The 24,596-nt window shown below is 38.4% G+C and overlaps 1 protein-coding gene across 2 annotated transcripts in view; it reads right to left on the bottom strand.

Annotated features, from left to right (window-relative positions):
* Positions 1-2,527: 2,527 nt before the first annotated feature.
* kremen1 (kringle containing transmembrane protein 1) overlaps positions 2,528-24,596 on the bottom strand; it is a 77,225-nt gene continuing 55,156 nt past the window's right edge. The window contains exons 4-9 of one of the 2 annotated variants that reach the window (XM_014470545.2): positions 14,166-14,290; positions 12,331-12,484; positions 10,373-10,705; positions 7,105-7,344; positions 6,517-6,601; positions 2,528-5,057 (exon numbers count right to left, since the gene is read on the bottom strand). In XM_014470545.2, coding sequence (XP_014326031.1) covers positions 4,898-5,057; positions 6,517-6,601; positions 7,105-7,344; positions 10,373-10,705; positions 12,331-12,484; positions 14,166-14,290 — 1,097 coding nt within the window. In that variant the 3' untranslated portion in view covers positions 2,528-4,897. The remainder of the gene's footprint in view (positions 5,058-6,516; positions 6,602-7,104; positions 7,345-10,372; positions 10,706-12,330; positions 12,485-14,165; positions 14,291-24,596) is intronic. The other variant, XM_023343834.1, reaches the window with a different exon arrangement.

Below are 24,596 nucleotides of genomic sequence, written 5' to 3'. Positions count from 1 at the left end.
TTGCTGCTGCTCTCTACTGGCCATCTGTAGAACTGCAGTGAAATGTTAAATCCTTATCAGGTGGTTTAAATTTGATTCACCAAAACCTTGAGTCAATCGTGGTAACATACAGAGATGGCTGAACACTCAGTTCCTACAGAGGAGGGCAGAGCTTCCAGTTAGAACAACAGAGATGCCACCTTGGCTTACTACAAACAAGTATATATGTTTTATAATATATTTACCACAAATGACAAACATTGCAAATTTCCTGTGTCAGATAAGCAGTATTTTCTTTTTTTTCCCCAAAGCATATTTGACTAATATCTCAGAGAAGAGGAACTTCTGCAAATCTGCCTGACTCCAGTTCTCTTGAGTGCAAAAAGGGGCAGCTTTTGTCCCCCTTTCTTCTCACTTTCCTATCCCTGCAGTAACCAGACACTGCCTCCTTTTGTCTCATTGTTCCCTAAATTACTTGTCGTCTTGGATTCAGAGGGATCCGCTTACAGCGAAGTCTTTTCCCCAGCTTTGGGAAGGCTGACCACAGGGGAGCTGCAGGCTCTGGCTTTTTACAGGAGACACAAAGAAGTGATGAGAAAGCTCCGCTTAAAATTTCTAAATCAAAGACTGCAGTCAAGATAGGCTCTGACTGCTTTAGAAACAAATGAAAACAACTGTTTTATTGTAGAGCTGAGTTACAAAGATAGCTCTTTCATTCTGCCACCATTAGAGGGGGTAAGAGGATTTTGTTTTCCAACAGATGGCCATTTCTGCAGATGCTCAGGACTGTGAGGCACCATACAAGTTTCTTATAGGATGTAGGTCTGTGAACTGAGATGGTTTAGCTATATCTTTTAGATCAGATAATGTTTTTTTCAGCTAATGGGAGTATAATTCAAAAGAGAAGCAGCCCCACAGCATTACAGATCCTCCACTATACCTACAAGTGGTGATGAGGTCCCTTTGCAAATGTTTTGCACATGATGATTTACTTTACCAGATACTGACTCATTCTTTTGGTGTGATGCCTTTGTACCCGGACGTTGGATTTCGCAAGTACCTAGTTGGAAAAACAAGAATTCCCCCCCCCCCCGCTGTGAATACAGAATGTTGTGATTATTGCCAGTATAAATCCCCTTTTAGCAGTTCTGGCGGTATTGTAAAATATCTCCTTGTGATCAAGTCCCTTTGGTGTATCAAGACATAAAATGGAGAGAAATATATAATCAACTTCTATGGCTCTTACTGGAAACTTAAAAACAACAGCAACCTTAAAAACACAGTTTTCTGACTCATCTTGGATGTGACATCATTTCCAGCTCAAAGCTCCTAGTTTGGAAACTAACTGAACAGAAAAGTCTCATCGGATTAAATCCCAAAACAGGTACATCAGATTAAAAGCACCTTTTCAAAATAACAATCTTCGTTATGGCACTAAAGACACTTTAATTGAGTCTGCACCTCTGTATGGAAAATATTTTTGTTGCTGTTGTTTATCTAAGGTAAATTTCTCATCTTAAATGTGCTTGCCTGAGCTGTTAGCTGTGTCTCACTTGAATTTAGCTGCTGAAATAAATCAACTTTTTGATATAAACTCCACATTGTTACACTCATCATGCCAACAAGTACTTTCTCCTGATTGGCATGTAGGAGAAGCATCTAATGGTTGCTATGGAGACCTGTTGACTCAAAGATGGACCTTTTAAATGCAGTTTTCCATGTGGGAGCTTAGGAGATGTTTTACCTCCATTTCATCCTCCTCACTGTGTGACATAGCAAGATACATATGTTTTACTGTAATATTTACAGTCAATTTTTTATTTAACCAAGAAAGTCAACACTGATTAAAAATCTGTTTTATAAGAGTGTTCTGATCAGATCTGAAGTTATTGCTATCTAAATAAAGCTGACTTGGAGCAGCTTTATTTAGCTGTTGGTGTTTCTGTTAGAGCACCAACAGAAACATGTTCTTCAAAAACAAACTCAACTCTAGTGAAAAGTTAGCAAACTTTAAAAAAAACTGTATGTAGGAACACATTTTATGAATTAAGAAATCATCTCCAGAGTGCCAGCTTATCCCACATCCTCCTGTGTTTTCGTTTTTTCTTTCTTTGGTCCTCAAATTATAAAGCTGGACTCCTGCTGATCCATCCAAAACACGCATGCTTCACCTCACCCCAGAGGAAAACCAACAGGTCACACATGCTTCTCCAAATCCTCCATGCGTGATGGGTGTGTGTGATCATTGCACATGTCTGATAAGTATCTGGCTTCATGAAAAAGTAAAAAAGAAAAGAAACTAAAGAAGGTGGAGCAGATGCCCAAACCTGCAAGCGATGAAGCCCTGATCCAATAAAGGAAAAAAGATGTTCAGTTTTGCTTTTTTTTTTCAGAACAGACTTTAAATGGATTGCGAGGGAATGGGATTTGCTTGATCTGATATTTGTGGCCCATATGCTTCTCAGTGACTGATGCTGAATCTGGTGATGATATGAGGCCTGTTTTATCATCGTGATGGAGCAGAAAAAGAAACAGACACAAGTCAGCCTTAAGAAACATGCATACAGTGTTTATTTACAACCAGGACACATTAAATAAAACTACAAAGATACTTCACTTATACAAAAGATAGATTATATCCCATTCACATACAAAATAACAATAATTTACTGTATAAATTAACATTTCACTTTATTTCGCTATTTACAATTTCATGAAAACAACATTGTGGCCCCTTGTGACAGCTTCCCACAGGGCCTATGCTATTGTTTTCATGTCACTGAGCTCTTCAGGACATTCGCAACAATCTGAAAGGGGGGAAATGCGGACATTTTTGAGTACTCCGAAAGAGACGTAGCGTGGAATTTTCCGACCGACTGGAGGACGGGACAGAAGTCGGGAGTTTGCATAATTCACCAGGCTAGCCAAACAAATATACCCTTGTTAGATACCGACTGTCACATTTGGTTAGCTTGTGCTTGATTTGAAAGCGCATTAATTTCCCCGTCCCACTCCTCTCCACGCATGGTCAGCTCTGAACACTGCAGACCCAGGGGCGTCTGCAATGCAATGACTGCAGCTGAGCAGATGAGCAGAAGACAGCATTGAGTCACTTTAAAAATTTTTTTTTTTTTTTACAAACTTCTAATTGGGAGACAGCGATGCATTATTCTTTTTTAATTGATTCAGATCCTGCAGGAATCTGCTCATTGCTTCAAGTGCTCAGGTTGTTGATAGGGTCATTTTGGTTCATTTTCACCATAATCTAAATGCAAGCCAGGATAAGTACCGTTTTGTTTTGTAAGTACGAGCAAAACCAAGTGCATTGAGTGAAGAAACCACCTCAAGCGTTATAACCCTACGCAAGAAAAACCAACTGCTGATGGCACAATAGTAGATTCTGACCTTTCTGAAGTGGTTAATATGTCACAGCAGCAAACGTAACGTCGGCTTGCGGGTGGCACCGCTGAGCACTTTCTGAGTGTACCGTTCTCAAGACACTTTAATGCTGCCTAAGCATTCCACTTTTGAGCTTGCCAAATGAGACCGTTTAAAATAAAAGCAGATGGGTCTCTCGAATGGTTTGCTGAGACAATAAAATCAAAGAGTGGTCATAAATATCTCTGTTTCCACAATGAATTATAGGATATACAACAATATTCACCCCATTTCTCCTGTAATCAAAAGACAAAGAGTTAATGCGAACAATATGTTCAGTAAATGTCCAAGACTACAAGTAAGAGCACACAAATTAAACAAAATATACGTTTTTATGAAGAGTTGCTTTCCTGATGGCGGCGGATCTACTTCCCCTCACACACAATGTCTGGTATTTTTTCCAAAGAGAAATCCTTTCTTGGGAATCTCACTCCTCATATCTGCATCAGTTCTGAAGTCTGTGAGGGTTCCCGGTCGATATAAAGACAGAAACAGATGTGTGGAATCTGATGCAGGGGAAGAGGAGATCCTTAAGGCACTTGAACACCATGAAACCGGAAAGACTCCCACCCACAGCCCAAGCGGGAAAAACAAGCCCCCAGATCTTCCCAAGACTCCCAAACTGGCAGCTTGTCAGGGAGAAAACAAATCCCAAACCTTCTTGTGACTTCTTCTCTCCACCCAAACGTTGGAGCAAAAGGTGGGTGAGGGAGCAAAACGTTGGAGCTGCAAATCTGCAGCAGACAGCTGCAGATTTGCAGCTGTCTGCTGGCCAAACGTTGGAGCAAAAGGTGGGTGAGGGAGCTCTCCTTCACTCTGATCAGCACCTAAAGTGTTGTGATATCTCAGTGAACTATTCATTTCCTCTCCTCATATACCCAGGTTATCATGACAAACACATCAAGGAGAAAAAGAATGAAACTCAAGATTAGCATTTGCAAACAGAATAGAAAAGACAAACATATACAAGTCTTTGGAGGGAAACAACTCTGGCTTTTGACAGCAAATGTTCTTCTGTATGAGGCAGTTAGGAGTTTACGTGAAACTGTTAAGCTTTGACTGCAGGTGTTTGGGTGTGAGTTTTCACTGATGAAGCTGCAGTCTGGAGGGATTTTAGAGGTATGCTGATTGCTGAGGACGGCTATGATGGATGAAAATGGCCTCTTACGTGTGAAGAGCCTCTAGATCTTCTTCCATCCAGTCTTTTAGCTCTCCTCTCTGTCACTGTGGCCCCTTATGCCCCTGTGTGACCCTCCTTCTTTGGTGCCAAGAGGAATGAGAGTGCCTTGTCTTTTTTTTTGTTTTGGCCAAAAGGCCATTTAAGCTGCAGTCACTGAGTCAGTTGCCATTAGTCACTCAGTCGTTTGCTTATTAGTGAAGCGCCTCGTTGGATTTCACTGTCTCAGAGCCATGTCATCCGACGGCCCTTGAGCAGAGTATTTGTGGATGGTGATAACGGTGGAGAGCAGCAGCAGCAGCATTAGTGGCCCACTAGAGGGCTGAGGTCCCCATGGTGGTTCTTTAGCTTCTTCTTGAAGAGGGAGATGGTGGAGGGCCGGTACAGGATGATCCATGGCTCGGAGGACACTGTGCTCTGGCTGCAGCTGTCTGAGCCACTGACTGTCGGGATGTTTGGTGTCCTGGAGGAAAAAATAAGCGGGAGATGAAACAAAAAGCAAAAAAGAAAACTAAACTTAGAGCAAGTACAGAAAACACTCTAGTACTTGTTATTAATGTAAATTTTTGACAGTTTGTTAAATCTGTCTCCAATATTTGCAGCTGTCTGCTGGTCAACTGGAGTTCCCAATTTAAGCCACTAGATGGCACTACATCCTTCAGACTGGATCTTTAATCGCCCACCTTTGGTAATTTTGATATCAAAAATCTACAATACTAACAATTAAAATTATGTAAAGTAAGGAATTCATTGAAACAAGGGGCTAATAGAAAAAATATAATGATCCTGGTGTGAAAAAGTATTTATCACCTTGCAAATTTATTCAGTTTTTTTTTTTTTGCTCATTTGTTTTTGTCCAATTTAAATGTTTCAAATTACAAAATAATTGAGGCAGTTTCAATCATTTATTTATTTATTTATTTATTTATTTATTTATTTATTTATTTATTTATTTTAATCCTCTGCAATAAAACTGAATTTCAAAGAACCTCTGTTCTTTATGCAGTTCAGATTTGACCAGTAAAAGCAGAACATTTTGAGCTGGAGACGATTAAATGCTGCCCAGATTCCTAAAGCCTTTAAATGAGGAATCGGTGATTCACACATCGACATTGTTAGTCGGGTCTTTAGTTTAATTCTGTTCACATTGTTTGCAACACAGAAATCAGACACAAAGAAAGTCCACATTGACTGGAGTTGCCGTATGCAATATAAAACTTGTGACGCGCAAACTCTTTATTAATTTTTTTTAGTGTTTGTACTGCACCATAACAGAATGTTGCCCTGGATGATGAAAAATATTTCATGCATTAGAACTACTGGTTTTTGCTGCCCATAATAGATTACACATTTTTGTCAATAAAATCAACAACAAAAAAATTTGACAAACAAACACATTGTTAAAATAGATTCATACAATTAGTCGTCTTTTATGATTTAGGAAGCAAAAGATGAAACAGTGAGTCAGACCACTTTTTAAATTTGCTCAAGGTGATGAATTTAACTGTGTTTATTCTGTAACTGAACATATTTCATATACAGTAAATATCCTGTTCTTTTCTGTACAATTTACATTTTTATTTAGCAGCAGATTTTTAGCTCCTGCAGTTTGTAATTTATCTAAAATAGTTACATTTTCTGCTCAGTAAAGAACCACTGTACGCCAAAGAGTGTTTCATCAGTTTTCCCTTAGTAGGATGTTAATATTTAGAAAGGCATTATGGTAAAGAGAAATTACTTTTGAAGCTTGATTCCACAGAATGCTTCACCTTTTGTATGCTACTTTTTGCGTAAATATAACTTTTTACACTCTGAGGTTTGAAATTGGCAAATGTCATGTCAGGAATGCAGTGAAATATCACAGATGAAGGGTTTAACATTTGTCGCTTGGTGGCTCTCGGTTCTAATTTCGTCATACTTACTTGACCGTGACGTGGAGCAGCAGCTTGGCCACCATCGCCACCACCGTCAGTATGAGCAGAGCAGCCAGAGCGTAGATGGTCCACACTGCAGAAAAAAGGGAGCGACTCAGTAACAAGACATCAAACATCCTGTCACAGTTACAAAAACAAACCCAAGCATACTGGAAAGATTAGCAAGCGAAGAGCTATTTGAGCGCTGCTGGCACACCTGTTTGCAGTGTTCAGCCAGCAAATTGTCAAGAAATGGTGACACATTATCAGCGCACATCTGTTCTCCTCTGGCTGAGGAAAACACAAGGTAGTTGGATGAGGCAAAGCATGTGGGACTCTGGGAGAGGAATGTTTGCAGGAATCAGCAAAGCACAGGACGCCCGCGCTTTGCCTTGACAAAACGTCTGGTTGGGAACATTGGGGAAATTCAAAGTTACTTCACTTCTGAGTGATTGTCAGGTAGAAAAAGCACTTTCAGTTAGAGTCACACTTGGTCTGAACATGTAGAAGCAATTCTGTGGAAAAAAATGTTAATCTGAACAGTTTCAGAGGGAAGAGTTCATGCTTAGATTTGAGTATGGTGGGGTGTTAACATACTAGCGCTGTGGCCGGTGGTCTCGCCGCGTCCAGCCCACTGACCTGGCATGTTGTGCTCGGGTTTGCCGGGGCTGGACGTGATCACGTAGAGGATGTGCGAGGTCCGTCCGTTGGCGGTGCTGTTGGATCCCTCGGTGACGCTGCTAGACAGCTGAGGGCCCAACGTGCTGGAGGCGTGTTTGCTTTCTTTTTCATCCGAGCCTCTGGGAATTGTGGTCCTGGTGTCCTGTCTTCTGAGAGCTGCACAGACACAAACGTGAAAATTAATATGCTTTTTAAAACCATCTACCAGCAGGTTTAAATGTTAAATTCTCCTCTTGAGAATGAGCTAATCCCAAAATTAATTGATGACTTGGAGGATGATGTCAAATTATACAGCAAAGGGAGGAGTGAATATTTAGTGCTAACATGATTTTCAACACTAATTCATAGTTGTGAGGCTGATCAGTGTCTTCAAAATTTGCCTAAAATTGACAGCTGCCCACATGGACAAGCCAAATAACTTCTGAAAATGGATAAAGAATTGGTTAAGTAGCTATTATTATTATTATTATTATTATTATTATTATTATTACAACCTGTAAAAAAGAAATTGTTCAAATAAATGGTTAAAATTTAGGTAATAAGTAGGTTGAATGTATTTAAACTTTTGACTGCAACTGTACATATACTGATTTAGTAAAGTGTCAGATAAAAATGAGAAGTTTAATTTTACATTTTTAGCCTGCACTTTATTTATTCATCATTAGTTGTAATTTAATTAGATTTGTTTCAGGAGAACTTGCACGTTTCTGCTTTTTAATACCAAATGTTATGTTGTTTTAAATTTGATGCAGTTATTCTTGTAGAAAACGTTTAAAATTAAAATCTGTTTATTCTGTATGTAATATGCATACATGTCTTTACCCATGCTATTTCAAATAAATGTACCTCAAACTGATAATGTATTGATGAATGTGATGATACTCTCATGAAGTCCACAGCTCACCAAATAGTCTTCATAAAGATCAGGAACCATAAGTAAAGACTTCTCTATACCGCCTTGTTTCTATCCTCCATGAATGGTGGTTGGATTCGAAAGCAGCGTGGGATATTTTTCCTACTTTTCACATAATCGCTCGACCTGACTGTGATGTTCCCGGAACATCCCACATGTTTCCCATTTGCAGGCCAAATGGCATGCTTCAAACCCAGTCACAGCTGAAATGTACCACCATCCTCATCTGAGAGTGTTTACCCTGAAATTACAGCCCAGCCTCCCAGCCTGCCACCATGGAGATACAGAACAGATTTAGTGGCGATAATCAAACTCTGCGATCTCTCTTCTCCCTCGGCTTGGCTCCTTGTTCTGTTCACTTACTGTATCGATGTAAAGTTTGCTTTCAGCCTTTCAAAACAGAAGCAGTGACTCTACGTGGTGACCTTTTCTTGCATTGCATCTCTATTTCTTGGCTACACGACGCCTCAAAGAAAACAAGGACCACGCCTGTGAAGAGGTCAGGAGATTCTGACCTTCTGATATTGTTTCAGTGTAATTCCACCGAGACAGAAAAATGACAGGAATATAAATAGCGACAGAGAAGGAGGAGCGGGAACAGACTGCATCGCTCTGTGTCAGCCTGTAAGATTAAATGTCACCTATACCTTGTTATATCATCTTACAATTTATGCGTCCCTTTAGAAATTAGGGGAAAATTTACACAATATTAAAATTGTGTAAAACACAGCAGGGTAGTCTGGGAAAAAAAACAAACATGTGGCTTTAAATTCACTGCAGTTTTCCCAGCTGTGCTTCACAGTAAAATTGGATTATAAGAAGGTGCACTGACAGTACTATGTACATAGTTGTCCAACATATTTGCTTTGAGGTTCAGCAGGGAGCAAACTCTGGAAAAGCCAAGCAGCCTGCTGACAATGGAGCAAGTTCCTTGGAAAAACAAATTTATCCAGATACGCAGGATCATCTGCAGCTGCGAAAAGAGATCTACAGCGCCTTGCGAAAGGTTTCGCAGAACTTGAACTTTTTCACCTTGTGTCATGTTACAACAATGAATGCCAATGTATTTATTGCAATTTTATGTCATAGACCAGCATGAGGTGGTTCAAAACTTCAAAATGGAAGAAAAAAAAAACATGGTTTCAACATTTTTACATGCAAGATCTGAAAACTGTGGAGTGCGTTCTTATTCCTATGAGCCAATACTGTGTAGAAGAGTTTAAACACAGTCAGGTTGGATGGGCAGCTTGTGTGAACTGGAACTTTCAAATCTTTCCACAGATTCTCAGTTGTATTTAGAGCCAAACTTTGACTGGGCCATTCTAAAACCATTATTTTGTTTCTCTGTACCTACTGAGAAAAAACATGTCCCCATACTATGATGATTGCCAATATGATTTAGTTTGGTTTAATTTAATTTAGTTTAGTTTAGTTAATCACAATTCATAAAGCATGATATATATTTAAACAACTATTTACTTGAAAAGGAGTTAGGTAGAAGTATAAACTTATTTGATCCTGCCAACTTTCTTGTATATGTGTTACTTTTTGCACATTATTCATTTACAAAACAGGAAATTTGAAATATATTTACATATAACATAAAATGGTCAATAATAAAAAAACAGAACTTCTTTTTTTACAGCTGGATAACATAACTCAAACCATTTGTTTCAATCAAACATAAAACCTCCAACATCCTTTTTGAGAAAGTAGTTAGCTTCATTTAATATATTTCACGATTTAACATATCTTATTTTAAACTGAGTTATGTCTTTACATTGTTTCAATTCAACATTTAACCAGTTCCATGAAGCCACTCTTCACATTCAGATACACACACATACTTTTCTTTCTGGATGGAATCTGTGATTTTTAAATTGACTTATAACCCATCTTCCTGCCACAGAACATATGACAATTTTGTGACTGGCCTCAAACCAAAACTGCAGTTTTAAATTACAAACCAAAACTGCAGTTTTAAATTTAACCAAATCACAAAGATTCAATATGTTTGACTTTAGACATTATGTGTTTGTGGTATACTTCAAAGTAAACTAATATGGCTTTACCTTAGCAATGTTTTTCTTTCAGCTGGTCTTTCATAAAAGGCAGATTTGTAAGGTAAATGACTGATAGTTGTACCTCATGAGCATCAGACCTAACAGGAGATAACTTAACTAAAACTGCTGAACAAAATACTATCAAGTCAGCACACACTGTGTAGTGGGTTTACAGGATGCAGTAGTAATGGTTGTTCATTAATCTTACCTTGGTACAAAAGAGCAAAGCCATGAGCCTGATTGGTGCGATCTGAGAAGAAGTACAGAATAACAAAGTCTCCTGTGATGTTCACCAGCCCCCTCGGCGGGCTGCGCCAGTCGAAACGGGCAACCACCTCCCTGGTGTAGCCATCCAGAAGCTCCACCATGTCGGTCTGGTCGGAGATGTCAAAGAAGGTGAAGTTGAGGAGGATGGCGTAGGATCCAGGGACCTGGATGGTCCAGTAGCAAACGCGGCTGGCCGCGTATTTGTCAGGGAAGTCGGGGGAGTAGATCACGCCAGCGGGGGACGTGTAATTCCCGCCACAGGCGCCAACCCGGACTGAGGGCAGGAGGAGACGAAACACGGTCAGAGATTAATGCTTTTGGAAAGTTGGTGTGATCCTGAAATAAACTCAGGTATGAACTGATAACAGTTACTTACAGGTACTCAGAAGGCAGCACAGCATTGGATTTAAAAAAAAAAAAATCAACGTGATGTATAAGGTTTTATATAGGTAAATAATTTATTAGCAGTTCTAATCCTGATGAAATATTTTTTATTACCACATAAATGTTTTTAGGCTGGCAGCTAAAGCTGCAGGCAGACATGAGTTGAATTACATTATAATTTCAGACTTTTACTGATTTATTTGAGGATTTAACAAACAACTGAGCTAACTTTTAGAAATTATTATTATTGATTGATTGGTATTGATGGGAAAATATTAGATTTGTCCACAGTGTCATTGTAAAAGGAAATTTGTACAGAATAGCACTGCAACTAATGATCATTTTAGTAACTGATTATTCTATCACCTGTTAATCAATTAATCAAATTTTAAAAATTGACATTCTGCTGATTTTACATTTAACCACTTAAGCCTATTTAGCACAATATTAAAAATACCTTAAAACAAGCAAATAAACATATATTTAAATATTTTTTTTCAAATAAAGAAAATAAACATGCCTAAAATGCAATGACAGCATTCGCTGACATGGGGCTGTTTCAGAGGAATTTCACAAACTGCATTAGGTAATAAAGAATGAAGAGGAACTAAAAGGCAAAAGCCTAAATAGAACTGTGTGCCCCAATGGGCCAAAGCAAAACATCCAAAACTGGTTTTCAAATTAATTAAGCCAGATTACAATAAGGTCGGCCTAGAAGTCAAACCTCCTAAAAATTTGTTGACAATATTATAAAGAACTGAGCATCAACTTTGTAATCAGGATTATACCAGAAGCTGATTGATGGCTATAAAAGAATGACTTATGATTCCAGAAGGAATCATAGGTCAATATATTCTGTTACTTTAGCAATAGTAGGAATAGTTGTTGCTCGTCAGCTTTAAATGAAAGAAATTGGTTTATTTTATGCATTTTTGTTTTAAATCTTTGTGTAAATACTGTGATTTGCTGAAACTGTCACATTTTAATCAAACTTATCATACTGTAAGAATCTCATACCACCTCTACCTCTTGTCATTGCACCAGTCGAACAAAACTGTTTGCAGTTATTGTCAATGCAGACAAATTCAATAAAAGAAAAGGTTGACCCTGCATTCTACAGCTGACACTTTATGTTCCTCAACTTGTTGCATTGTTGATTGTTTAGAGCCCAAATTTTATCCCTGTGTGTTGTTTTTGTCTGCTAATTCCCCTCTGCAAGAGCAAATTCTATCCTATTCTATTCCATCCTGCTGTAGCCATTATGTATTTCACAAATATGTGAATAATAAATAAAATAGATATGAATATTCATGGCACACTGCAACTGTGACATGTGGAAAATCTAAATTTATTAGGCCCATGTAATATCAAGCAGGCACTGGGTGCTATCTTTTAGGCTCACAGAAATTGCTGCAAAGATTTCACCATACAGTTTTGTCAAACTTTTCCCTAAGAACTTAATTTTTCCACCAAACTGCAGCACAGGGATGAGAAAAATGCCTCAGTGGCGTTTACCGTCAAAGACGATGATCCAGCCGTCTCCTCCGCAGGGCTGAGTGTGATCGCCGAAGCAAACGTGGTTACACTCCATGCTGGACGATTCCACATGGTCTTGCAGGTCTGCTTCGTTGCCACAGAAGCAGGCATAACCTGACTCCATGCCGGCAAGCTGCAAAACAGAAAGTTTGGAACAAACTCCAGTCAGTGATTTTCATTTGAAATCAATTTGTCAAGAGAGACACGGAGACAAACCCTTCAGGGTCTCAAGTCTGCTGACTGAGAAGCAACACAATGAGATATTCTCAGCTTTTGGGGAAAAAATGCTGAAAATATATCGAAATACACGACAGACTGTTGACTTTCTGTGGTCTTTTAAATATCAAAAATCACATTTATGTTCATTGCTGTTTACATTTAATTTGTATGGATTAGCAAACAGTATTTTCATTCCTTAATCTTTTCACATTTTCCCAATTTACAGCTGCAAACATCACAGGTAAAAATCATGCTTTGGAAAAATGTGAGCTGATATTGACAAATAAAATCACCTCTGCATCATTTTTTTTTGTATCGCCCAGCTGCACTCTTCATCAAATCTAACTGAACTTAAACTTTTTTGTGAAGATTAGACAGAAATTTTAGTCTTCATATGTGCAAAGCGAGGCATACCCCAAAAGATCTGCAGCATTAATTGCAGCAAAAGGCTCTTCTACACAATATTAATTTGGGAAGTCTGAATATGAATTTATGCCACAGTTTTTAGTATTTTTAGTTATTTTGAAGAGCTTATATCAGCATCCTTCCTTTTTACAATTAACTGTAAATTTTTTCTTACATTGATCCATCAAAAAAAGAAAATCCACAGAAATACATAAATGTTTGCGTTTGCAAAATGACGAAATGGGAAAAGGTTTAGGGGTTTGAATACTTTTGTAAGGTGTAAAGTGCACATAATGTGAAGGGAGTAATTCAAACAGCTTTTACCATGAAACCCAAAGTTAATGATAATTGGCTCCTTACAGATTTGGAATATGGCAGTAAAAAAAACTAAAAGCTTCATCCCTAAATGTCCTCCCAGACACTGGGAACGCTTGTTCTCAAAAGAATCAGTCTTTCATTCGAAAAAGACACCATTGTTCCAATTTCTGGGCTGAGATGAATTTGGTGAATTGAAGGTACGGGCAACATTTCCCACCCTCCATGTTTTGTGTCATGAAACAGGAATTCATTCAGCCTCTGCTCTCCACACAAGCCGTAAAATGAAGTCAGGGAGGGACAGATTTATGCCTCATTTATGCCTCACTCAAAAAGTCATGTGGGCTCTAGATTCTCCAGTAGTTATTGTTTGTCAAGGACAATAACAATAAAACTAAAACTGGTAGCCTCTTTCTGCTTCATGTGCATAGCTAACAGGTGAAAAAGACTCATCTGTGTCTGTCATTGTGGACGGAGGTGGGGCGGATCTGCTGGGACAGAAAATCAACACCTGGCGCAGTCTGTGGTGGCAACAATTGTGATGGAAAAATGAAAAAAGCCTTGCAGAGGAAGTGTTCAGTGGGCTAACAGCCATTAATTTCCTGCTGTCAGGCCTAATTATTGGGATAATTTGTCATCCACAGAGTGGTTTGAGGCGGCATGTTTGATGGCTGAATAATGAGGTCATTCAAATGACAACAAAACGAATCATCATTCACTTTAAAACTGAGCTGAAGACTAATTTAAGTGCAATATGGACAGTTTTCTGGACGGTATTTAATCCAACAGGTGGACAAAAAGAAGGTGTTTTGTTGTCTTTGAAGTTGCACGTTTTCGTTTCTTCCAGCGTACTATGACGTCATGGTAAATCTCACCGAGTATTTCTGACTTCGACAGAAGTTGATGCAGGTCTGGATTGTGAGTTTGTTGGAGATGTCATGGACTCCAGGAAGAGTCGGAGGATGACCGGTGTCTTTGAAGCAGCCTAGATTCCCAGGCACTGCAGAGAGATGGGAGGACGGTGAAAAGGACATTAGGAGATTGGGATTATTTTAATGGAATTTATTGAACACTTAACTTAACATTGTACAAGGTCAGAATTAAATACAAAAACACTTCATTCATTATTGAATAAATAACTGTTTGCACTTCTTGTTATTAGCGTTCTGGAAAAATATGCAAAAAGAGAATGAGTCTGGAGAGGTGCAAAGATGTATGAATAGTTGTATTTACTGTCTTTCATTCTCTATAAGCTGTTTCCCCCCATCCTGACCAAACAGATGTAGGTAAGAGATGGAACATTTTTATATCACAGCTCTGTAGTTTTATCTGTTTGCCTCCTTTAATCCACAGTATATTTACTAAATGGAGTCCCATCTCAAATGCTATCTCTTTAAATCTAGCAAAGTGATTACACACTCCAAAGCCTTTAAATTCAGCATAATAGCTCAGGAAGAGCCAATAAAGCCTCTGGCAGTCCATGTCCCATTTATGATTTGTTTTTCATATAAATTGGCTTTCTTGTGTTTTACTGCAGCATTGTGAAGTCCAGCAAATTTGACAAACAGTAATGCATTCACAAATTGAAAGCTATTTCCATGGGAAGCAAGAAAAAAAAAAACTTTTCCTTAGGAGGGGTATCATCCTTCTACAGAGCGCAGAAGACCTCATTAAAACAAAGATGGACGAGACATGAGCAAAGATTGTCAATCACGCTTTAGGACACAACTAGAATGCAAAATTGAAAGCCGAGAGATATATATTGCTGTTACATATCAAGGGATTTATTTGATCACAAGTTGGATATCAAACAGAGGAACGTTTGTTTTTGGTGCAGTAACAACATCTTGGTCTCTGGATGCAAAGTTTGACAACCCGGAGACTGCAGGGCTGTTCGTCCCCCGATGCTGCATTGTCCCAGAACTGAGACTCTCGGCAGCAGCTGTCGAAATAACAAACAGAGCCGCTGACGGCAGCCAGCACCAACGAGAGACATTTTCACTCTGCTGTCCTGGTTCTGTTTTGGAACGTACTGATAATATGCAAACAAAAGCATCATGGACAGACCATAAATTTGGATTAAATATTTACAACCTCGCTGCAGTCAAAACATCTTGCGTCGAACTGACCTTGATAAAGACCACCCACACATAGTTTGGGTCTATGGTGCTGGTGCCAGTGTTAACTTTTCAGCTGGCACGAATGCTCGCTGCCATCCCCAGTGAGATTCTGCAAATTCTTTCTGTTTATGAAGGAATTAAGCACAAAGGCTTTTCAGAAAGAAAAGTGTGACATGTTTAAGATTCCGCCACAGACTGGTGGGTACAAGGAGAAACGACACGAAACAGACACATTCTCAATTGTTGGCCGCAAAGTGACCGTTATTTGGTCTTCCAACGCACTGTGTTTGACAAATGACTCAGCATTTGAAGACAAAGTCATCTAACTCTGTCGCACAAGCAATAAATCATGTGCAGCATTCTTTTTTGTTGTTGTTTTTTTGAGCTCCAGCCAAGCCACAGCTTCAGAGGAGGGTAAATACGGTTGCTTGGGTCATTTACTGTGACACGAAGGAGCACACTGCCTTAGTTAGGAGCTGGATTATATGACAGGTTAAAAGGAAATAAGAAAGTAATGAGAGTGTTTGAGGTTTTCAGTGTTTCATACAGAGAGCAAAGAGAGCTGGGGAAGCAGTTTTTTTATTATCTGTTGCTCAGGTATGCACTGGATTGACCCCTGAGGAGTGTGCACCGCGGGAGCAGAGATAAACACCTGGCTGGAAACCAGCAACCTCCCTCCAAGCAAGGCACTTCAGTGATGCCTTATGAAAAGCAAAGTGGGGGGAAAACTGCTACTGCAGGGCTCAGCAACTCAGATTAAAGGCAGAAATAATCTTTTTTTTTCACTCTGCTTTGACGCGAAGATTTCAGACTGCAGTCAATTTATCGTTCTTTGTCCTCGTCTCGTCTCACTTCGCGCCGTTGAGCAGCAGGTGGGATCGTATCACGCCGGAGCAGCTTTGGATTTTACGTGGATCTTGCGACGCTTTTACTCATCTTTATCCCAAAAGTTGTCCTGCCTCAAAACTCTTGGAGAAAACAACCATCACAGACATCTGTGCTGCAGACTCAACAAGCACAAATATCCACTTAGAAAAAAAACACAAAAATGTTTAACACACTTCAAAGCTGCTGGTGGAATTTGGGCTTTAATGAGCCAAAGGGGAGAAATGGAGGAAACACAAGGAGCTCCAATCCAGACCTGTGAAAACCTTTGGAGATCGCAGCAGGATGGGGGTTCAATTGGACTCTTATATTCACAGCTTGCTTTGTTTACCTTCCTGCACAGAAACGCAATGTGCCTAACCTCAGATATATGTTCCTCGGTCAAGAACCCCCCAAAAACATAAGAGTGGTAAAGACAAGAAAAAAACACATAGGTTGAAACATCAAACATTTTGCAGCAGGCACTGGCAGCGAGTTCATGCAAGCAGGTTGATGAGCTGAGGCGACAAACGTGTTATTATGGGAAGAAAATCTGAAATTCCTACGACATCTGGAGGGTTAAAAGCAAAGACAGAAAACTCCAAAAACACATTTAGAGGTTGTCTCTAATTATATTAAATTGACACAGTTATGGCTTTCTGCTTGATCTTCACAACACAGTGTTCAAGATGAGGCAAGGCAGTGAACATGAGGTCAAATATTAGGTCATTGGAGTGCTGCAGGGATTCAGTTCAAAAGCCAAGATCACAATTTGTTCCAGCCAAGAAGACTACAAAGACAAGCAGTGATTGATTTTTAAACATGGTTATTTTTCTCTATTTCAAACAACTTGATTACTTGGAATTGTCTTTCTTGTGCTTTACTGAATGTAATAAATCAAGAAAGTGTCCTTCGGGAGTTAAAACATAAACCGAAAGTCAACAAATCCATAAAGAAAGGCTTTAATGTTGTTTATGGGTATCTTTCTTTTTCCACTCTGAACAATAACTGGGAGAAAGCTTTATGTCTTATGGTTTTTGATTTATTTATCCAAAAAAAGGAACATTTACAACAAATTAGTAAAAAGCATTCAAAATCCCTTTGTCTTAAGTAATTAAATGACGTGTTAATGACATCCCCCTCACAAGACGGAACTATATAATACTGTCGTGAGGCTGAAATGAGATTCTAAGACTTCATTTTTTATGTTTACAAAAAGAGTTAATGTTTTTGTTCAAATTCAGACCAGATGTAGCATTTGTCTTATTCTAATTTGGTTCGAATGCTGAAAATAAATCGAAAATGCAGTTTTTTACATTTTAACAAAATGGTAGCAATATTTTTAATAAATCTGAAACTGTATTTTAAATAAATCTATGTTCAATGTGTAGTTACGTATCGACTAGACTTATGTAATTACTACTTTAATTTACCCTGAGAGAAAGCTTGAAATCTAAAGTTAACATTAGCGGCTAACGTTAGCCGTAAGCTATTCTCACAATGCTTCCTAAATATTTATAACCTGTTTCTTTTGTCTATACAATATCCAAAATACTAATAAAAATAAGTTGCTGTGGTGAATTTTAATGCTTTTGTAATCAGGTATTGTCAGCTAACTTGATAAGAAGCCTATGTTAGTCCACTCCATCTACAGAACAGGGACATTCAAGAACAAGAACACTTTTAGCAACTAAAAAAAAACTAACAAAGTAAGCTAATTAAGTATAGAATCAAATCAATGTATAAACTGTTTTACTTGCTCTAAACAAATATTAAAAGTCCTACTAACTTTTCTTTCTGATTTTCTTCAGCAAGGAACCACTGTGAGTCTGTGAGTTTCTGCCTGAGCAGTTCTTGGCGTGGGGACATGAAAGGTCAGCTTCAGGAGGCTGATTGGCAGCACCCACACAGATCAGAGATGAAATCTTCCCTGGGGGCTTTAACCTGTACGTGATGGCACGAGGTTTCCATAATGAGTAATTACCTTCACAAAATAATAAATGAACATTTTTCTTCTGCTCTCTTAAGTCGAGTCGGTAATTTTACTTTGTTGGTTCAGCACATCTAAGTATGGAAGATTAATTATTTTAAAACACATTTACATTTAGCCAAAATAATTGTTCAACAGGTAACAGAATTGAATTAATATTTCCTCGGATTGTAAAAATCTAACACCCAAAACAAACATTTGATCTAGAATTGGGTGATTATTATTCTTATAGGTGCTTAGAAAGCTGAAATTCAATCCAAATGAGTGTTATAATTTATAACACATCTTTAGTACATGTGTGAGATCTGAGTTGTGATTACAAACAGCATATTGTTTGTAATCATTATTTTTCTTTATCTGAATTAGCTTTATTGTCCAAAGCTGGGTGAAAAAGCAAACAATTTGACTTTAGAGGAAATAAAATAAGAATGAAGAAACAATATTTATATGTATTTGCAGCCATTTTAAAAATTATTATTCTAATAAAGAAAGATTAAGAATTTTTACAGTGCAAAATCCTTCTAACATTATGTTAAAATCCATGTTCTTTTAACATAATGGCATAATCTCCACTTTTCAAAGTGATGCTCTTGAAATGAGGTCACCAAAAGTTTCAACCAAATAGTGGCTGACAAGACAAGCAACCTTTTAGTTTCTTTTCATTAAAATTAAAAACTAAAACAAAAAGAAACAACAAAAAAACTTAAATCATCTTTTTTTTTTTTTGAAAACAGAGAATTGGTTACAAAAACAAAGTGTCCTTTTTGTATCGTAACTTAAAAAACATTTTAAACTCCTCCATGTCTTCCAGTTCTTATAAGAACGTCCTTGTTTCTAGCTGCACACTATTTGCATATAACAGGCACACTTAATACGATGCTGCAAATTTTTACAAGCCACGACGACGTATTGCTAACACAGACAAATGGTCCTGAGCAGTTTCTATTAATTTCAAAAACATACCAGCGGAGGAGCAGCACAGCCTTAAGAGAAGTCCAACACCTGAGGATTTTGCAATCACTGAGGCTGCCAGAGACAAAACCTCCAGAGAAAATAAATGCAGGCATGATGAGACAAAGCAAAAGACTACTTTTCTCTGTACTGTTTCACATGCTTTACATTCTGGCAGCTTTGCAAAGCAAAACACATTATTATTATTTTTATTATTTTTCATCTGTAGCAGTGTTTAACCTCCAAGCGCCTTTTGATAGAAGTCAGTGTAGTATAACAGAATCTAATTTAGTTTTTGTTTGACTTAAGGGTGAAAAGAAAGCAAACTAAATAGACAAAATAGAGAAAAATAACCAGTGTGAAAAATTAAAGATGCTCATTTTAGTTGCATCACTGCTTCATTAACATCCAATCCAAACGTCATTAGTGTTTACACTAGAGAGCAGCATTTAGGTTGAAGGACTTCATGTGGGATTTTAAAAGCTCATTCCTCAAGTGCTTAAAGGATAATTGCAAGTAATTTAAAACAAAGGTGCACTGAAGTCTTGGAAAGTCTTCCAGCAGTTCATGAATCTGACCCTAGCAAGTTAAATGTTTAAGTTTGATGCACTGCACCTCTGCTTTCTGTTTCTGTGTCTTTATTCCCTGCTCTGTCTCGTTTCTCCTTGTGACTCGGCCTCGTTTATTACAGCTTTGTAGTATGGTATATTCAATACGTAAACAAATACAGCTGCTGCATTTCACCAAGCCTGTTATTACTCCAGTCGACTGCACCGCAGCCCACCAGAACATAAGGAAAATGGACAAATATGCCGCAAAGCTCCCCCTGGAGTTTCTGGAAACTCAGCATGGTTTGTCAAGACGTGGGAGTTGCTGTTGTGTGTTTTAGTTGCTTTTGTTTTTCTATGCAGATCATAAATTCTCCAGCCACTAAATGGAATAAGTTAAAGTAAATGGACTTATTATTGGGCAGGAAGAAAAAAGGAATTAGATCTAACATACAGATTTACCAATGCATGTTTCTCTGTTTGCCTTTTATGCATACTACACAGGTAACAAATACATTTATAAGTGGAATCTGTGCGAGTGATTTTTCTTTGTTTGTGTGTGAGGTGGAGACTGCTACGACAAGACAGAGACAGAGCAGATCAATGTCCCCGCTTGGGGCCTTGGGATAGTGACTAACCATCTAATTAGAGGGAAGGGAGAAGAAGCAGGGCTTTAAATGAATAATTAGTGTCTTCTCTGAGTCCGAACAATGCAGGGAAGACATGAAAAATGGCCACCACACTGCATCGCCGCCTCTGCCGACAAACTAAATAGGCCGTGTCCTGAGGAGAGCCAGGAGACCTGATACTGGGGAGATCTGGAGATGAAAAGATGAGCAGATACTTTGTGGCCACCTTAGGTGAAAGATAAGCACTTCATTTATCATCACATATTGTAGTGACAGGCTCCACTGCTTATCTGGGCACCAGACATTAACTTTAGAGTCTCTCACTTTATTATTGCACATTTTCAAACTGATGTAAATAAACTTTACTTCAAATGCTACACTGCAGAGTGAAACCTCTTGATTCTTACATCATTCAGAATGAAAGACAAAAAAAGAAAACACTGCATTTCTTACGCAGTGATACCACAAAGCAGCTGGAGACAACAACTGCGGAAAAACATGAAGACCTATTTTGTAAAAAGATGAGTGTAAAACAGCACAAACATTTGAAATTCCCCAGTCAGTCAGTAACAGGAGTATTAGTTTTGCCAATAATATGACTTTGAAGAACAGCATAAAAATATGATCATTATTTCACTGGAGCCTGGTTTGCTGTGTATTTAGAAGACATGATTGTTTCACTGGGAGTTCAGGTGACAGATTTAGGACTAAAATGAAATCTCAGTTTACAATTAGAACGATTTAGCTTGTCATTTAAAAAATAGTGTGTGGGGGGGGGGGGGGGTTGTTTTGTTTTTTTGCTTAATTTTTTGTATTAGACTCTTACTTTGCCTGGAAATGCTTTGCATTTGCATTTTTTTAGACAGGAAGATTATAAGTGTTGCACCACCTCCAACCTCAACTTCCTGTGACTTCTCCAACAGCAAAGCTAATGATGGTTTAAAATGTCATAAAATGACATTTTTATAAACTTCTTTGAAGTTGGAATTGCTTTAAGAAGTGGGTGAATTAGATCTAGTGACTGGAGAACTCTGATCAAATATCAATCCACTTTGGTCTTGACCTTCCTCAGACTCCCTGTCAGCTTCATACTTCAGGACCAACAAATCTGTTTCAACAGAGATTCACGAAGGCCAACTGCACTACAAAAGGTACGTGAGATTCATTTAAAGCCTGGTGGACAGAAGGTTCCTGATCTGACAGAAACTGGGAAGGACTGCTGTGTGTGAGGATCGCTCTGAATACGGGAACTTAAGGGTAGGAGAGTATGAAACAGCAAGAGAAAGAACAACGCACACTTTCATATCAGGGTCTCCAAAAATATAGTGAGATAGTTGCTTAGTTTACAACTCTGTCTACAGCAGAAAGATTCATTAAAGAATAAAATAACCAAATAATTGCTTGAATGTAGCAATGCTATAGAGTATTTTACCAATGTTTAACACCCAGAAACACCAAAGAGGTACCAGAAACATCTTTTCTAAAAGTCCTGCTATGGTCTGTTGTTCTTGCCAACACGTCCATGACAGCGGTAGTTTAAATTTAGCAGAATGGCAGATGATAAAAATGTTCCATATACTAGGAAGATTTTGTTTCTTTCTACTTGTCAATGTCTTAAATGTAAAAGCAGAAAAAGTATTTTAAGCTAAATGTTTGAAATAAAATGTCTTTCTTTCACTCTAAGTACCTTTCTACTGACAAAATAACCAATGCTTATATCCTTAAACAGCTTAGACTGACCACACTGTTTTAATTAAATGTAAAAAAAAAAGATCACATACACTTAATAGATAAAATAACTTTTAAGATTTCAATGAAAAGTTGTGCATTCACCTGAAGCAATGTTGATGTTCTTTTGGCCATGAGCCATCATTTATGAACCCTGAGTGCTTGACCTGCTGTCAGTCTCCTCCTCTCTCCTTCCCTCCGAAGGTAAGCACAAAACAATTGCCAGTCTACTTGTTCTCATTAGCAAACATTCTACGAAACCCGCTGCCCTCATGATCAATACCTCTAATTCCCTAATGGCCTGAATGATTTAATTGAACTATGTCTAAAGAATCCGGAGCCAGACGAGGGAGAAAATCTCAGCGGTGCCCTCCTGGTTGCTTATAGAGGACTTTTCTGAATAAAAGGTTTCTTCACAGCACTATTTTGCCTTTGAAAAGATTAGATACCATAGAGTGTGTTTAAGGCTTTAAAATCCACTTTTTGCTTACTTACAAGTAACAGTACAACTGCTTTTTGGCACTCCTGGTGAAGATATTGGGAAAACCCATGAAATAAATTCATCTTTTATTGCAATTCAAATCTTTACAACTCAACAGTAACCTTGTCAGGATTCCCTTATAGCCTTTCACAGTTTTGGAGCATATATAAAGAGAGATCACATAATCTTGACTCCTGTATTCTTCCCTTCAAGTTACTCCACAGGTTTTTCTGCAAGATTTACATTTGGGGAACGAGATGGTCATGGAAGATGGTTGACATTTTGTCCTTTGAACCATTTCTGTGCTGATTTTTGGCCAATTAAAGTCAATTAAATAAGACAGGTTTCTAAGGATTTTCACACTTGTTTCATTGTAAGGAGGCCCCCCATACCAAAGAACATTTTAGAAAATACTGTGTCTGTTTTCACAAACAGAAAAAAAGGCTTCCCACATCTCAAACAACATTTTAAACAATCTCCATTCTGTGCAGAAAGTTCAGCGAAGTTAAGGTAAACCCTAACCAGTGTAATTATTTAGGATTTTGAACTACAGATGGTCATATTTGGTCCAGACACCTTAAAAATCCCAACATGGCTGCCCTTTAATTTGGTGCCATGGCATAACCCGTAACTTTAGTATTAGCAGGCGGCTCCAGCATGCAGAAACAACCTCCTATAGGGCAGTGTGTACAGAGGAGAACTCTTCTCATGAGTTGACATGCAAATACACAAGGAGAAAACCTATTTGACAATTAACCACTTTTTTACTAGTTCCACTCTCTTGTAGAGTGCCACTCTGGCAGCAAACAGTTTGACTCTAATTAAAAAATATCAGTGTTTTCAATAATTCTGATCATAATTTCTTAACAGGGGTGCCGATAAGTGTTTAGGGCTTTCTGTCTCTCACCACACGTTGACCTTTTCAGCAGATTGCCTTTATTTCTTCATTATGTAAATATCTAATCACTAAGATTTATAATACGGGCCAATCAACGGAGAGGTTTCCATTAAGCAAATTAGTAACCTTTGTGAAACTAAACAAGCTGTATGTAGAAAAATATGCTTATGTACACATTTGGAAAAGTAACTTGGTTTTTTAGAGGCTAGAAACAAATTAGATTATATCCTCATGATAAGCGTTTTGCAACACATTCTCACTCCCAACTCGTCATATATTGACGACTTAGGACAATTTCTGACCATGCGTCACATATTGACGCGAAGGGTACCCCCTTCGCGTCAATATGTTGACGACTTGGGCAGGTCACATGTTTTATGTGGATTTTTTACGCGAAGGGTTCTCGTAAACGCTGCCGAACCTTCAAAACCCAACGATTTGGTTAGGTTTAGGGCAAAAATTACGGTAAGGCATAGTGTAAAACACCTCGCGTCACATATTGGCGCGAAAGGGGTACCCTGCGCGTCAACATGTGACGAGGACGGACCGTCCCATGCGTTAATATATGACGAGTTGGGAGTGAGAATGGGCTGTTTATTTACAATTAGCACCCTTTTCTGAACTCTTCCCCCAAATGGAGCCACTTGATAAGACAGTCAGGGTTTCATGATTTCCTAAAGTTGCCTGTAATAAATCCGTCTTTCTTTCCTCAAAGTCCCAATTTAAAATTTTACTCCATTACTAATATGAGTGGGAAAAAACAGCAACCTTCTTCAGCCAAAACATCCCCTTGCATGACTGACCGCAATTCAACATCGGAAAAAATATACTTTATTTATATTAGCCTTATAACAACCACAATTAACCCAGTGTGCCAAAGGATTTGCTGTCTCATAATCTGGATATCTGACTGGATTGACACTGTTGTATCAGAGCAGAAAATTTATTCCAGCACGCACCCTTTCTCTACACAGTGGTGTCTGAACCTGCTTCAGTGTGCAGGCAAAAAGCTCTGTTTGTGGTGACAGCTGGCATCAGACCACCTAGGGAAAATATTCTGTCTCTAAAAACAGTAAAGAGTGAGATAAATTATGCAA

Source organism: Xiphophorus maculatus, chromosome 12 (genome assembly GCF_002775205.1).
Source record: "Xiphophorus maculatus strain JP 163 A chromosome 12, X_maculatus-5.0-male, whole genome shotgun sequence".
NCBI lineage: Eukaryota > Metazoa > Chordata > Actinopteri > Cyprinodontiformes > Poeciliidae > Xiphophorus > Xiphophorus maculatus.
Note: the sequence above shows the minus strand (reverse complement) of the source record. Positions and strands in the feature narration are given on the sequence as shown.